Source organism: Carettochelys insculpta, chromosome 19 (assembly GCF_033958435.1).
Source record: "Carettochelys insculpta isolate YL-2023 chromosome 19, ASM3395843v1, whole genome shotgun sequence".
Classification (NCBI taxonomy): domain Eukaryota; kingdom Metazoa; phylum Chordata; order Testudines; family Carettochelyidae; genus Carettochelys; species Carettochelys insculpta.
In genome coordinates this window covers 7144393-7161675 of record NC_134155.1, presented here as the reverse complement: position 1 = coordinate 7161675, position 17283 = coordinate 7144393, and the positions used below count along the sequence as shown (strand labels likewise).

At 41.0% G+C, this 17283-nt stretch overlaps 1 protein-coding gene across 9 annotated transcripts in view; it reads left to right on the top strand.

Moving 5' to 3' along the window:
- The window catches only part of BCAS3 (BCAS3 microtubule associated cell migration factor), a 548857-nt gene that overhangs the window by 242057 nt on the left and 289517 nt on the right, over positions 1 to 17283 (top strand). For all 9 annotated transcript variants that reach the window (XM_075013784.1, XM_075013782.1, XM_075013780.1 and 6 more), the window contains 3 exons: positions 9440 to 9540; positions 14434 to 14630; positions 16438 to 16535. In XM_075013784.1, coding sequence (XP_074869885.1) covers positions 9440 to 9540; positions 14434 to 14630; positions 16438 to 16535 — 396 coding nt within the window. The remainder of the gene's footprint in view (positions 1 to 9439; positions 9541 to 14433; positions 14631 to 16437; positions 16536 to 17283) is intronic.

The window sequence follows — 17283 nt, the reverse complement described above, 5'->3', positions numbered from 1 at the left end:
ACGGATGGGGATATGGTCCCATCCAGAGCTCCAAAGCAATTTGGGAAGCCCAGGTTGGCAAACCCCACGATGGCAGCATCCGGGTCCCCAAGCCGCACAAGCCTGTGGAGGAGCAGGGCATTGATTGCGCGGACGACCTGCAGGGGAAGGACATGAGAGAGCACCAGTGAGGGGTGTGCCGGGTGTGTCTGGCCCTCCACCCCTGGGCTCCCCCAAGGGCTCCCGCCGCCCCCCCGTGGGTCCTCTTACCTCCATGAGGACAGCCCCGACGGTGGCCTTGCCCACGCCAAACTGCTGCCCCACGGATCGGTAGCTGTCTGGACTGGCCAGCTTCCAGACAGCGATGCAGACCCCTTTCTCGATGGTGAGGGCATGTTGCATGGAGGTGTCCTGGTGCCGTAAGGCAGGGGTGAGCCACTGGAAGAACTCCAGGAATGTCTGCTGGCTCATGCGGAAGTTCTGGAGCCAGTGGTCATCATCCCACTCGCTGAGAACCAGCCGCTCCCACCAGTCGGTACTTGTGGGGTAGCTCCACAGCCGGCGGCGTGTGCGGCTGGGGGGCGGGGGTCGGAGGTCAGCAAGGTCTGGGGCTGCTTCCTCATCCCCTGGGGGCAGCTCCTCTTCCACAAATAAAAGATGATCAGCTGCCTCCTGCATGGCACTGAGCAGGGCAAGCACTGCTCCTGCAGGGGCGGGTGTGTGGACCTCTGGCGGCTGCTGCTGCTGCTGCTGCTGGGGGTCCATACTGCTTCCACGGGGTGTGCGTGCTTGTGGCTCTGCAGACCGCGTGCTGTGCAGGCTGAGTGTGTCTGGGAGGGGCCCTTTAAGGGAGCAGCTTGCTGTTGCCCCAGAAGTGCTACTTCGCCCTGTGACCCTGTCTGCAGCTGTTCCTGGCACCCTTATTTCGATGTGGGCCGCTGTGGTGTGTAGACGCTCCTCTGCAGCGCCTACTTCGATGTAGTGCTGCCCAACGTCGATGTTGAACGTCGACGGCACCAGCCCTGGAGGACGTGTAGATGCTATTCATCGAAATAGCTTATTTCGATTTCGCTACATCGAAATCAGTTATTTCAATGTAGCATACCCGTGTAGATGTAGCTTATATGAGTTTATCAGCTAGGAAGCTAACAATCAGGATTTGGGTGAAGGAAGACAGAATTTTGGAACGTGGATTCACTGTAATTATGCTACAAGGATTGATCAAGTGTTAATAGAATTCAACTACTTGACAAACTTGCATTGTTAAACTCTGGGGCTCATGGAGCCCAGTACAAACTGCTTATTGCAGGTGAGAGATGTTGAATTCAATGTAAAGTTGCATCAAGGAGACCTGTATAAAATTTTCATATTGGCTCTTGATTGGTATTCATTGTGCATAACTTAATGTCGCTCATGCTGTCAGTATCAAGGGTAATAGTGTTGTAGATCACCTGAAACACATAGCTGAATCTTAAAAGCAATCGTACTTATGAAGAATTGGTTGAGGAGTTTGTGATTTGTTCAGCTCTCATCTTGTCATTGTCTGTTATAACTCAAAATGCAAAGACAATCCTTTGAAATCAGATTAAGGGCCATTGTGCACACATCTCCCACCTGTTGTTATCAGTAGAGTTTGCTCATGAACCAAGCGTAGATAAATGCTTTTGGAGATTAGTTATGAGTAAATTTTTCATGTCTTACAATCTTTTTGTATTAGAATCTTTCGTATTAGAATCTGCTGTAATCCGTTTAAAATTGCAAATGACATGAGTGCAAGTGAAATAAGAGGAAGGCTTTTAGGTGGCATTTTTCCATCAAACCTTTTTGTTTGAGGTTAATTTGGATGTATTTAGCTGGACAACTTTCTTGCACTAGCAGTTGCACTTATTTCTCCACTGTGACTTAAAATAGCATTACCTTCGTACAGTAAACTCTATCATATCCGGCAGCCCCAGGCCTGGGAGGTTGCCAGACATTTAAATATTCTGGATAATAGAATATACCTAGCAATACATAACACTAAAGAAAAACAAGATTATATATTAAGAAACAAACAGAAATGTATGTAGAGTTCTTTATTTAATAACAGTTGTATTGTATGCTGTAAACATATACTGTATTTGCTGTATTTATTTGTATTTACTTTCACTATACTGTACTGATGGAAAACATAACTAAAATTTACTGATGATTAAAATGCTGGTTATTTAACAGTTCCAGGTGATAGAATGCCGGATATGAAAGCGTTTACTGTATGTGCCATAATCATAAGCCTGTATCTCTTATAGGGAATCTGTATGAGGTGTAATAAATATATATATGGCTTTTCCAAAGTTAATTTAAGAGCAGCAGCTGTTTGTGATAACCACCTGTGCAACACCTGTCTTGAATGATCTATTCATACTGTGGATCTGCTCAGGTAGATGGGGAATGGGTAATTTAAAATAACCCAAGAAATGTACTGCTGCTATAGGCTGATAGGCACAGGTTAATTATTCCTGAAGCAAGTTGAAAACCAGGACCACAGTGTGGCTCTGAATCTTAGTATTGTCCCCCCAGTCTGCTCCTGAGGCAAAAACTATCCTTATGGCAGTGGGAAGGGTTTTAAAAGAGTAACCACTGTACATGTGCAAACCCATTCATTCTTGATTTGTGCTCATAAGCATGTCTTGAAGAGGCAAGGTCTGTCATTGTATACATGAGGGATTGTGTCCTGATGAAAGCCATGTGTGCCAAATTTGGCCCCAGATGTTTAATGCCTATGTACTTTCCATTTTACACATTACAATAGCTTGATATACTAGAGCACACAAGCTAAATTTCAATCTGGTGTAGACTTTGAATTTATTTGAACTCAAGATTCATGTAGGTTTGTTAAAGAAATAGGCATAACTGCAGCAAAAAGTTAAGATTATACATGTGCAGAAATAGTATGTTTTGTTGGTTTTAATAGAAAACGAAGCACCCACATCTGGGATGATATCTCTGTGAAGTAGTGAAATGCCCTTTTCACACTTACATATTGCCTGTGAGTGTTCTTTTAGAAAGCATAATGTGAGTAAAGTAAAACTAGGTACAAGTTGTGAGTTACAGTTAGAAAATTTAGTTACCGAACATCCTCATGTATATTATCTTGATGCAGGAAAGACCCTTGACTGATTTTATAAAGAAAATGAGCAAAATATACTCTTTATATCTGATATTGGTGCAACCTTGTTTCTGAAGAACTCAGAAAGCCATGTTGTTATAGCACAGCATTAGCTGAGCTATTATTAGTGCTGTATCATGCTTCTCTGCTCCCTGCACTTCTCCTGCAGCTGCCTTAGAGAGAAGACCATGTCAATGGTAGACCTCTGTGCGCGGAATCCGCACTGTGATTCAGGGTACACCCTCTCAGCAATCTTCTGGAGTCTGCCAAGGATGACGCGAGCGAACAGTTTACCAGTGACGCTTAGGAGGGAGATTCCATGGTAGTTGTTGCAGTCGCTTCTGTCTCCTTTGTTCTTATGCAACGTTACAATGTTAGCATCGCGCATATCCTGTGGAACCTCACCCTCTTTCCAGCACAGGCACAGTAGCTCGTGTAGGGGTTCCAGGAGTGTGTCCGATGCACTCTTGATTACCTCTGGTGGTATACCATCCTGGCCAGGGGCCTTTCCTGCTGCAATGCTGTCGATGGCTCTCTTCAGTTCATCCACAGTCGGTTCCTGATCCAGTTCGTCCATTACTGGTAGGAGCTCGACGGCATCGAGGGCTGCGTCAACCACAACATTCTCGCGTGAGTACAGCTCAGAGTAGTGCTCAACCCAGCGCTCCATCTGTTTGGCTTTGTCAGTGATGACTTCACCAGATTTGGATTTCAGAGGTGCCATCTTGTTCTGGGTGGGTCCTAATGCCTTCTTCATACCCTCGTACATTCCTCTGAGATTACCAAAGTCAGTACAGGTCTGGATGCTGTTGCATAGCTGGAGCCAGTGGTTGTTTGACTTGGTCAGCAGGGATGGTCTGTTCAAACTGCTCCACAAGATAGGCTGTCCTCCGCGGTTACTCAAGATGATCCAGTCGTTCCACGAAGACATGAGAGGAACCATCCAATATGATGACGCATTATCGGATGCTTTCAGAATCAGGAGCGGCGTCAAACAAGGATGTGTCCTTGCTCCGACCTTGTTCGGGATCTTCTTCGCACTCCTCCTGAAGTATGCCTTTGGATCTTCAACAGAGGACATCTTGCTGCACACAAGATCTGATGGGAAACTGTTTAATCTTGCAAGGCTGAAAGCTAAGTCTGAGGTGCGGGAAGTCCTCATCAGAGACATGCTGTTTGCAGATGATGCTGCTGTAGTGTCTCACACGGAAGACCAGCTTCAAAAACTGCTGGATCGGTTCTCCAAAGCGTGCAAGGACTTTGGGCTTACCATCAGCCTAAAGAAGACAAACGTACTCAGTCAGGATGTTGCTGAATCCCCATCAATCAGCATTGACAACTGTACGTTAGAGGTCGTCCATGAGTTCGTTTACCTCGGGTCCACCATCACTGACACCCTGTCGTTGGACAGTGAGCTAAATAGGAGGATCGGAAAAGCGGCCACAACTCTGTCCAGACTCAGCAAGAAAGTGTGGAATAACAACAAGCTGTACACTCTCACACCAAAATGCAAGTCTACAGAGCCTGCATCCTCAGCACCCTCCTTTATGGCAGCGAGACCTGGACCCTGTATGCCCGCCAGGAAAAGAGGCTGAACGTCTTCCACTTGCGCTGCCTCAGGTGCATCCTTGGAATATCATGGAAGGACAGAGTGACCAACACCGCTGTCCTCAAGCAAGCTGGAATCCCAACCATGCACACCCTCCTCAGGCAGCGTCGGCTCCGCTGGCTTGGCCACGTCCACAGGATGAATGATGGAAGGATTCCAAAAGACATCCTGTATGGTGAGCTAGCCTCTGGCAAAAGACCTCCCGGATGCCCCCAGTTGCGCTACAAAGATGTCTGCAAGAGAGACCTCAGAGAGGTAGACATCGATCTGGACAACTGGGAAGAACTAGCAGACAACCGCAGCAGATGGAGGCAGGGCTTACACAAGGGCCTTCAGAAGGGCGAGATGAGGACCAGACAGCTAGCAGAGGAGAAGCGAGCGCACAGAAAGCACAATAAGGACTTGCCAGACACCCACTACATCTGCAAGAGATGCAGCAAGGACTGTCACTCTCGTGTGGGTCTTCATAGTCACAGCAGACGCTGTAAATGAAGTCCTCAATTGAAACTATAAAGGGCGCGATCCATCGTCTATGCAGACTGAAGGATGCCTACTAACATGCTTCTCATTAATCTAGCTTTTTATAAGATTACAACTTCAATATAAAAATTACCCCAGGCTCACATTGTTGTAAACTTTCCCCTGGACTTAAATGATCTTGGACTTGCCTTGGAACTGTGTATTTCTGTAAGTAATGTGATGCACAGATGCACAAACAATACATTTTATGTTTGTAAGACTTGTTATGCATTCCTACAATTCAAAGCCTTTTGTTAAAATAGAAGCATTTCCCAATACTTATCTGTCATGAGGGATAAAAGAGGCAAATCTCCAGTAAAAAGATCTACTTTGTTAGAATCAGCTCTCAAAAGGGGGTTACATGCCTCTACCTTCCCCACAGGGTTGGAGAAGACACATTGTACTTCATGGGATCAGTCCTGCTGTTAGGGTATTCTGCTATCAAAACCAGATTTTTTAAGTGGCCACTTTAATTATGTGTTTGGAATATAAATGCTGTTTTATTAAACAACAAAAAATGACAGACATTTGATCATAGTCAAGGTTTTATCACTGCTGCCCTTCTGATGAACTCTGAGGCAGAGTGGCTTCATTGAATTCATTATGCCATCATATATGTTCTTTTAAAGCTTTGTTCTGAGGTATACTAAAATTTGTATTGTTCTGTGTTTGCTGCAAAAGGAAGAGTCAGCATAGTGGATGAGCAAGACTGTGTGTTCATAAGTTTGACTGTTCCTTTTTCCTTTCCAAAATACAGGCTTCTGAAGTCCCAGATAAAATACATGCTCAGTTTTCCATCCGAGTATTTTAAGTGGACTAATATGATGACATAGCAGTGTTGCTGCTGCTGGTTAAATCAATATTTTTGCTGTTAGCCACTGAATAGCAACTTCCCTGATCTTGACAGCTCTAGCGGTTGCCCCTGGGAAGGAGGAGGGGGAAAAACAGGCCATAAAGTTCCCATTGGTTTGAAAGCAGAAACATCTGCTGGAGTTATGAACAGTGCGTTCATGAGTTCCAAAACAGGAAAGCCTGCAGTTGGTCAGCTGTGCCCTGAAAACAGGCATCACTGTAGTCAATAGAATTTATTGCAGTGAAAGTTTAGAAGATATGGAGAAGATTAGGGCAGGAGCAAAATCTGTAAAAATATGTTTCTCTCTCATTGGCTAAATAAATAAGGAATTGCTTGCCATTACTTGGTGAGTTGTGTAGCTATTGCAATCTACAATAGGTGTCTTAATTTATTAACATAAAATGTGGTCTGAGAGAATTAGAAATCAAATTTAAATTAGAAATGAAAATTAAATGAATTTGTGATCGTTAGAATCATGCCTTCTTGATTAAGATTTACCACTGTGATAATGGAATAAATAAGTGAATAAAGTTTTACTATAATATCCTGAAAAGGCATGCTGCTTAAATGATATTCTTAATTACCTACTGACCATTATATTGACTTGTGGCAGATGCTTACCCCCTCATGGAAGAATCTCAGCACCTTGCACAATGAACTCCGTAAAGAGTATAAACTGTATGTAATCTTTAAAAATTAGGCGCTGGATTTGTTTGTTTATGTTCCAGCTTTAAGAATGAAGACGTGGTATTGTGAGGGTGTCTGAAGAGATGCACTTAAAACTGCATTGAGAGTACTGTATTTCACATGGTATTTAGATTTATGAATACCCTGTGCTGTTTACGTTATAGAGGCGCCGCTCTCTCTTTATGGTTACAGTTGTGTCTGCTTTGCCATTATAAACCCCTATTGTTAGGGGTTTACAGCACGGTTGTAAAATTCTGAAATGTGTGGAAGCCTGGAACATAAATTTCAACCCTTAAGCGATATTGTAAATCCATTTTTTTAAAAAAATATAATTTTTGATGATGCAGATATAAAAATATTAGTTTTAGCTTTAATTAAGGTTGTTCAGTGAGCCTTGATAGAATTGCAAAGCTCTTTTGTGTTACCAAAATAAAAATATTTTTCAGTTACATGGGCTATGTCTACATGGTGTGCTGCTGCTAGCAGGGTCATGCAAATGAGGGCACTCGACAATGCAAATAAGGTGCTAATTTACAAATCATGTGCCTCATTTGCGTACTCTTGCATGATCACTGCCCTGGCAGAGGCTTCTGTCACCACAAAACAAGCCATGTAGATGGGATTCTGGCAGCCAAACCCCCTTTGTCAACAGCCCTTCACCATTCATTTCTGTCAGGGATAAGGGGCTGTCAGTAAGGGGGGTTTTGATCAATAGAACCCCATCTATATGGCTTGTTGTGTGGCGACAGAAGCCTCTGGCGGGACAGCGATCATGCAAGAGTATGCAAATGAGGCATGTGATTTGTAAATTAGCACCTCATTTGCATTGTCAAGTGTCCTCATTTGTATGATCCTTCCAGCAGCAGCGTTCCATGTAGACATAGTCGTGTACTTCTGTGTTTCCACAATTTGCTTTTTCCAGTGCCTTCTGCTACCCTTCACCACCCCACGGAGGGTATAATTCCCCCGGTGTGAACTCCAGTGCCATAACTTTCAGGCCATTATTCACAAACAGGTTAAAGAGAGTGAAAAGCTCCCTGTCATGTTATTTGAGACCCTGGTGTTTTGCTCCTTTAAAACCTTTGGTCCTTCCTCCTCCAGTAGAATAATGTAGGATAATGCTGCTGATACCAGGAGGTGCAGAGAAGAGGTCCATATATTGACCAAAGGAACATCGTCATGAGATGCTATCATCCTTGCAGTGGCTGTCCCTGTGAATGATGAGGCACTACTGCAATTCCTTTTTGGCGCAGGCACACTGTAAATTATGTACTCTGCAATTATATGTACAAAAGCGTTAATATTGATGGTGTGAAAATTTCTCCAAATCAGTCAGACGTGGTTGCAGTGTGGAGAAGTGGGGCGTCCCATTTTTTTTTTAGCAGCCTGCATGTGAATGCTATTAGATTGGAAAATGGTTATGAAACTATTAATAAGCTGGCAAAAGGCCCTGTTATCCTCCCTGTGTCAGAACAGTTCTGTTGTTTCTGTCTTTTGGATGACAGAGACATAAAACTGAAGTATTAACTCCTCTGCAGTAATGGAAGAGCCAGTGGCACTTCTCAGAAGAGATACTGTCTTAATTCTAATGATGTGGTCAAATTCCAACTGAGGTGTTCTGCCTACCTAATTTCCTGCAATAGTTTCAGGTGAATACCTCATTCTGTACAGAACATTAGGCAGTCTTACAGCGCACTGTTAATCAGTGGTCACAGAAGTCGTATTTTACTGGCAGATGAAGCACTTTCTAGCTGTGTCTACATTTGCATTCCTCTCTCAAAAGACACATGCAAATGAAGGAAATCAAAATGCAAATATGGTACTGATTTACATATACGGTGCCTCATTTACATATTCTTCTTTTTGAAAGAGCTTCTTTCAAAAGAAAAAAAGCTGTGCATTTGGGGCACTTTCAAAAGTAAACTCCATCTTCAAAAGCACCCTTCTTTCTGAAACAAAATAGATACTTACAATAACCAATACGTCACGTTTTCCATGAACAGATTATTGGTATTATACAATATAGTACTTTTATAGAACAGCTGCAGTCGTATAAGTCATCTACTCCAACCTGATTAAAAAGAAATCAAATGAGTTGCCAAGTCAGCATCAAATTAAGTGCGTTAGAGCCAAGATGAGATGATCATATTCGTTCCTGAAGCCACGGTAAAAAACCAAGTATTCAAGGTTGGTATGCATGCCAGTGCCTCAGGATAGGTTTTGTCATTGTAGCTTAACATGATTCAACTTCTCTTAAAAGTGGACCATATGAAAAGTTGGTGCAGTGAGCTTATATCATTGACTGTGGCATATTTGTCAGTGTGAAATCCCTCAAGACGCATGGAAAGCTGTCGTTTTTATTGAAGCTATTTTGTCTGCTTGTGTAGAGCTTCAGGCTGAAAGAAGAGCAAGTTGGGTTATCGTAATACGTGCATAAGAATAAATCATATAAATGCTTCTTAGTTTTCAGAAGAGGAACTTCTTTAGCATTTTACGCCATCTGAATTCAGACAGAGCTTTCTCTTTGTTCCAGTATAAATAGCCAAAGCTTTGTCAAAGTATGCATATTATCATGCTATCACCTATATGAGAAAGTATATTTTAAAAAATTGGACTGAGAAATCTCACTTCTTTCTTTGCCCAGTGGTTCCACCTGGGAGTCCTGGACCTATTACACGACATGAGTCATATGACAGCTTAGCGTCTGACCACAGTGGTCAAGATGACGAAGAATGGCTTTCCCAGGTATGGAGTTCAGATTTTTGGCGGGGTTAGAGGTTGGTTCTGTGGCCAGTTCTGAAGAGAAATTCATTCTATCCAGTAGAAGTAAAGTCTAGCTTTATTTTATTTGTAAGTTTGGAATGTGTGGTATAAGGTTGGGACCATAAACATTTAAAACAAATTTAAGAGAATAGAAAATGAATTTCTTTGCAAAACCTTTCTAGGTTACATTTAAGTCATGACACAGAAAAATAATTTTGTTATTTTCAATGCATTGTCTAATGGCTGACAAACTCTGTTTTTATAGACTATCCTAATTCAAGACTGGAAGGTTAGTTCACTGTAGTACTTTATTATGATCTCAGTATGAATTAACTACTTTGCATACTAGCCCAAACCTTTAAGTTTTTACTTGGGGAATATTCTCATTTTACTCAGGGAATATTCTCATTACATTTAGTGGACATTTTCGCTTAATAAGAACAGTGTAAGTATTTCATGTTTTGCTCAATGCGAATGTAATGCTTACGAACATGGAATACAAACAATAAAGTGAATTTTAATTTCTGTGATTTTTTTTAGATTGACCTTTCAGATTTATTTTGTGCAGCTTAAAATGGTGAAAAAACATTAATTTACCAAAGCAGTTATCCAGCACTTTCAGAATTCATCCTGACAGGCAGCCTGAATTTTCTTCTTGTTGCCTGTATTACATGCTTTCAGCACTTATATGCAGCTTTCACATTTCAGTTTGGCACTATTTCAGATACATTGCATTGTATTGCTTCGTGGCTATGTTGAGGATCTGCGGTATCCAAGGACTTTAATCCATATCAAATGAGATTTCAGCCTTGCAATGGGTCTACACAGATATTTCTCATGGCACTCCCATGACTCCAGGAATCCATTTGCAGTGATCCAATTACAAATCCATGGCCTAAGATTTCAATTTTGGTTTCCCTTTTAAATGTCAAACCAGGTGAAGCTGTATCTATCTGGTCAAAGCATAAAGACAAAGGGGCCTTTCCTGGCAAAACCGGGCTTTTGCTGGAAAAAAAATGCAGTGTCTACACGGCAAAAGCACTTTGTCGACTGTTTGTCAACAAAACCCGGCACATCCGTCATCAACGTCATACCTCTCCTGGTTCAGGTATAAAGCCTTTGTTGACAGACGTGGCTTCCGGTTTACCAGGCAGCTCTGTTGGAAGAGCTTCCAGTCAGCCATTCTGTTGAGAAAGCGCCAGGTAGTCTGGCTGCTCTCTGTCGACAGAGCGGATTGCTCTTTTGATCTGCTTTTATGTGTAGATGTGATCTGTTGACAAAAGTTTTGCCAGGAAATCCCTTCTGCCAGTCACTTCTGTAGACAGAGGCTTCTTGTGTAGACATGGCTAAAGAGGGAAGTCCTGCCCCCATTGAAGTCAGTGTGAGTTTTGCCACTGATGTCAATGGATCTAGAATTTCACCCAAAGATTTCATAGTTTGTCAAATACTGTAAGTACGATACAAATGTTGTATCATGAGCCCCATTCCAACATTTTTTAGTTATTTTATTACTTAGCTCGTGTTACTTTTTAGGTTTTTTTCAGTGTAGCAGGTGGCTTGCAGAGTAAGAATAAAGTGGGCATATTTCCAATGGGATTGTGTGTTGCTGATACAAAGATTAATCTAAGTAGTAATAGGAGCCCAAGTCTTGTCATAAATACTCTGTAAGAGAGCAGCAAGTACATTTTATATGAAAAAGATTTCTGAATAAGGTTTCTTATTTCATGAAAAGAGAAATCAGGGAGTACACCAGGAAAGGTTAGTTTTTGCTAAGTGAAAAGAGAGATGATATCTCTTGTGAACATGAAGATCCTAGCTTTCCTTAAGCAAGCCACTTTAGATTAACCCCGAAGAGCATGTATGTTTTTCAAAATTAAAGTGTTGTGATCAACAGTAACCGCATGCAGTGAAAAAACACTGCCCTTCACTTCAGCTTTTCAATTAGAACAGTGGGTAATGTGTGCTGTCAGTGTGAAGTAGATACAATATGTTTGTCCTGCACACAACAGGAGAGTGAATAGGAACATCTGGCCATCGCCTCGGTAAAATTTCATAGGCATCTGTTTACCTCTCGGCTCTGTGACACTGATGGTTTCAAGCTTAAAATATACAGAATGCTTTATCTGTGGCCTAATTTACGTGGCTGTATGAAAGCTACTCAAATTATAAACTTTTACAGTTGATTTAAGTTTACCTGGAGATAGAAGGAAAAATGGAGGTACTACACAGACTATGTTTTGGTCCTCCAAGGCTTGCAAATAATTGCCTTAGAACAGTATTTTCTAAGCCTTTAAAACTACCTTGTGTAAGAATCAGAAGTCCGCTGCAGCACAGAAATTTGATATTAGTTAAAACAGCAAGATGTTAAGCAGCAAGGCACATCTATGTATAACAAAGCTACTGAAAAGTATAAATACAGCTGTCTTCAGTGTTCTGCATTCTGTTTGTGGAGTTATTATTTTAATTGCTTACCAAATTCCAAACATTTTCTGTTTTAGTTTGTGGTTTTGAAAATATCTGTTCCCTGAAGTTTAGAAATCAGAAACTCTGACAGGAAAAGAAAATATTAAAGGTTCAGACTGGCCATGGATTAGTGTCTCATTAAGAGCAGGTATCCTTGAGTTAAAGGAAGAAATGTGTTTAAAGCTCTTTGCAAACATCAGAAATTTGCACATTCTGCATGCGCTTTCTACACTCTCTTCCCCACTTTAAAGTATGTATGGAAGTATGGGGCCTCACGTTATGTATATATGCCTTATGTATATATATACCCTTTTGCCTTTTGAATAGCAAGCAGTCCTGTAGCACCTTAAAGACTAACAAATGTATTGGGTCCTGAGCCCTCACGGGTAAGACCCACTTCTGAAAAAAAGCTTTCTTACCCATGAAAGCTCATGACCTAATACATTTGTTAGGACTGTTTGTTATTTGTGAAGCTTCAGACTAACACAGCTAATGCTCTGAGACCTTTTGCTTTTGTTTAAATTGTCAGACTTTCAACTATATGCATATGAGATAAACATTTAGCTGTCCTGCCAACATGTATGATATATACGTGATTGTATTGTATGTACATAACATTGTATGTATGGCTGGAGCACTATGATCTGTTACAACTGGACTACGTCTACACTAGCCAAAAACTTCGAAATTGCCATGCAAATTGCCATTTTGAAGTTCACTAATGAAGCGCTGAAATACATATTCAGCGCCTCATTTGCATGCGGGTGGCCACGGCACTTCGAAATTGATGTGGCTCGCCACCACGCGGTTCGTCCAGACGGGGCTCCTTTTCAAAAGGACCCCAGCTACTTCGAAGTCCCCTTATTCCCATCTGCTCATAGGAATAACGGGACTTTGAAGTAGCGGGGTTGTTTCGAAAAGGAGCCCCGTCTGGACGAGCTGTATCGATTTCGAAGTGCCGTGGCCACCCACATGCTAATGAGGTGCTGAATATGTATTTCAGCGCTTCATTAGAGAACTTCGAAATGGCCATTTGCGTGGTCATTTTGAAGTTTTTGTCTATTGTAGACACGGCCCTGATGTTGCTTTTCAGGAAGATGGTCTCTGCCACAGCAGCTTCTGAAATGCCAGCAGTTATTATCAACTTTGTTTTAATATACTGCTCACACTTCATACATGTGAAGCAGTGTTTTGTACAGTGTGAACTTTCGGAATGATGCACTAAACAAAATTATAACAGCTTGTTCTTAAAAGAGGTCTCCCTGACCTGGTCAGGATTAAAATTGCTAACAAAGATGTATGGGAGAAGGTTTTGAGTTGCTTCATTGGTTCAGTCTTTGTCCATCTACAACATGTTCTTGTTGTTAACAAAAATTTTAAATTGTTACTCTTGAGTGTGTGAAATTAATTTCACAATGGTAAAAATAAGGTGCATACTCGATCATATGAAATAATAGTGGTGATTAATTTCATGGGATACAGAACCATTTAAGACGCCACCAAGATTTTGTCTCCTAGAAATTGAAATTATCAGAAGTTATGTTCTGATCTTGAATAACATATAGGCCTCAGTTTGCTAAGTCAGATGCCTTAATAACATTTCTGACTCCTTCATATCAATATTCAGATTAGCAGACAGGTGAATAGAACAGGCATTTGAGTGCCTAAGTGCCTGTATGAAAATCCAGATACAAGAATTAATGTGTAGGCGCCCAAATTTGAAAATGCGATTCACTGTAAATTTTTATTTTGAAAGGTTAAAATCTTACTGATTTCTAAAATTCTTTAACCCTGAATCCCGTTTACACTTATTTTTTCCTGATCATTTGCTGTATCCTGCAAGGTACAGGTTGAACCTCTCTAGTCCAGTACCCTCAGGACCTGACCAGTGCCGAATCAGAGAATTTGCTGAACCATGTGAGGTCCGTATACTCTAGCAGCCGCTGACTGGTCTCTTAGAAGACAGTTAGGGGTAAATTACAGCTAAATAACAGCACAGAATACTGAGAGTCTGGGCTGGTGGCTGTAAACAAACTTTTTGGGACCACGGGAAACCTGGCCACACCTCTGATAAGTGGACATCCAACTGACTAAAATCATGCCAGAATATGGATGTTGCCAGACCAGAGTTTCAGATTAGAGAGGTTCAACCTGTACATAGTGTCTCCTTGTACATCTCTGAGTATCTTCATTTCCCCCCAAGCCCATGGGGTTAAAGGTTCTCAAACCTTTGAAGGCCACCCTTTACAGGATCAGATCATATATAAGCAAAGCCGTTCTGTATTTTGCTCTCTTGAAATGTTTTCTAAGGAAATGGAGGAAAATGCCTCTCTCATATTTGGTTGTCTTGGGATTCTAGAAGCTTCATGAGATCAGGGGAATTGCTCAGAGTTATGTGCAATATTCTTCTAGGTTGAAATAGTGACTCACACTGGACCTCACAGACGCCTGTGGATGGGCCCTCAGTTCCAGTTCAAAACAATTCATCCCTCAGGTCAAACAACAGTGATTTCATCCAGTTCTTCTGTGCTGCAGTCACATGGTCCAACTGACACACCACAGCCTCTTCTAGACTTTGACACGGATGACCTGGATCTCAACAGTCTCAGGTAACACTAAAATTAACTTTACAGAAAGGTTGCGTTATTTACATGCAGATTAGCCAACTGCTCAAGTAAATTCTTCAATATAGGTGCATAGCAGTTCACATCCAGCTTTCCTGGATCAGCGTCTGAGATGATCATGTGCCTTGTTAATGATAAAAATTCATCCAGGACAAAGTGATGGTAAAAATTTCTGTCCAAATGTCTTTAGTGGACTCCTAGATTCCCTTCTGGTTCCACTTCTTGCTTGACTAGCACAGGAAGATGTGCAAAGTCCAGTTGTCTGTTCTGCTGCATTTAATCCCTAAAACGTTCAGTGCTTCATTGCCTGTCAGTTTCTGCATTGCTTAGTAACTTTGTTTGCTACAACAGGAGTAGAAGCATCAGGGTGTAGATTTATCACCTGCTGACTGTTAAGGGGTCAGCGTGTTGGAACACTGAGTGAACTGCTGGAAAGCCTACCCGCTCCCCTTTTCTATCTTCTTTTCTTTCCTTGTTAACTGTATTATGTAAACTTCTGGTACTAGATTTCAACATAGAGATACCTCAAGTAACATTTATGCTTCGTCTATCCTACTTTTTAATCATGGGCAAAACAGCGTTGTATGGGTACTTTTTTCTGCCTCATTACCGACTGCAATAACATTTCAATACAACAAAATACAAAAATTGGAGCTTGAGTTGGTTCATGACTTCTGCTTCTTCTTAAAGAGTGAGTCACACTCTTGCGATTTTTCAATTTACTTTTTATTGGTTTTGCTTTGTTTTCCTCCATTCTTATTTTTAGACTTCCTAACTTTATTGACCTTTTTCTCAGAGCTCCTGACTTCTTTGCAGTGTGTCAACAATTGCTGTTAGATTATCAGAAGAGGCCAAAGTGAAACAGTGCTTTTTCTTCCCAGAAAATGAGGATAATAAAAGAACCAAGTAGTTTATCTCAATATGTTTCCCAAAAACTTTTAGATGTTAGTCATTTTCAGTTTCATTCATTTAAAGTTATCAGTCTTTAGTGTGGTTATTTTTTCCAGGGGGTTAAGGGGGAGGGGAGTATTTATTGGTAGAAAGCCTACATCTTTCAGATGATTCTGGAACCCAAAGCTTTATGGCTCTCTGGGTTTCAGACTGCATTCCCATCTTCCATGTGTAAAACAGTTGAAGTGTTGAAGATGGCCAACCCTGCTGAAAATTATGCAAACTCTCCTGGTGCATGAAGTTGATGTCAATAATCTTTGCTCATGTGAGTAGGTCCAATGACTTCAACATTGCCTCTCTGAAAGGATATTCCAGATTGGACTCTTGCACTGTATACCTGGCTTTCTAAAATTCCTTGGATCCCAGGTAGCTGATGTCCAGATGCCAAATTCTTTTGTGAATTATCTATATAAATATAAAATCATTGATTAAATGAAAAAAGATACAAGCTGGGAAAAGCAGAGGTTGTTAAAAACACAACTTTCCCTCCCCACACAAATCAGATTTTCACACCAAGTCAAAGAACTTGAACCATATCTGGGAATAATAAGAGGAATTTGTGGAGCTAAGGTTTTCTTTTTCTAATTTTTGTCTGTGACTTCTAAGACCACTAATCCTAAGAAAAATATAGACACATTTAATTTTCATGATTTTTTTTCCTCTGAGTTATCTCATCCGTTCCTCAGATCCACATGCCAGGGAACAATAAAATCTTTCAACATTTGCTTGATTTTAGAATAAGTAGTTCTTTGATTGGACTTGTTCAGCTTTCTTCATTTAAGAACAACTTAAATGAGCATTGATTTTGATGCAGGTGACATAGAGATGATTTAAATTTTAGGATCCAGCCTGTTCGCTCTGAACCTGTTAGCATGCCGGGATCATCGCGTCCAATTTCAGATCGCAGAGGAGTTTCAACAGTGATCGATGCTACCTCAGGTACACAACACGTGTTGATTTCATGTTTTGATTGACATTAATGGCATCCATTTAACGTCTATTGATTTCTTATTAATATGTTGTTAACTAACCAAAACCATTGATATAAAGAGCTGTCAACATTTTCAGATCTACGATAGGGTCTGTGCTATCTTGCATTTAATGAAAGTATATTGGAAGTTATCAGGGATGGTGACTGGTTTTGCCTTTGATGACTTCAATGTGGAGTAGCAGTACTGACATAAAATCTAATACATTCTATTATGTGTTCCGTTTACTTAAAGAGAATATCTAAGTGCCTGATCTAAGGAAACAGAAGGTGTGTCAGGGCTAACACAGGAATGCTTTTATTAGTGAAAACAAAGTTTAAAAAATGATTACACTCATAATATCTGTCTGTCATGGTTATAACTTATCTATTGTTGAAATATATCCCCCTGTATGTTAGCAGTGTCTGTCTGTGAGTTAACTCTAATTATTGGATAAACTAACCAAGGTTTCTTTAGCAGGAATATTTTTTCACTGACTCCTTTTGCAATGGAGAACAGCCTCAAATAAACCATGGTTATTTCCATACCATCTTAACAATATATTTACTATAAAGTTTTCTCTCCATGTCTCTTAGTGCCACAATATACTTTGTATAAAGAAACAAGGGCAGTGGGGTTTTATACTCCAGTACAGCTGTATAGAATCGGACAGTTCCACACAGCAGGATTTTGTCAGATAAAATCTCTCACAAGTAGAA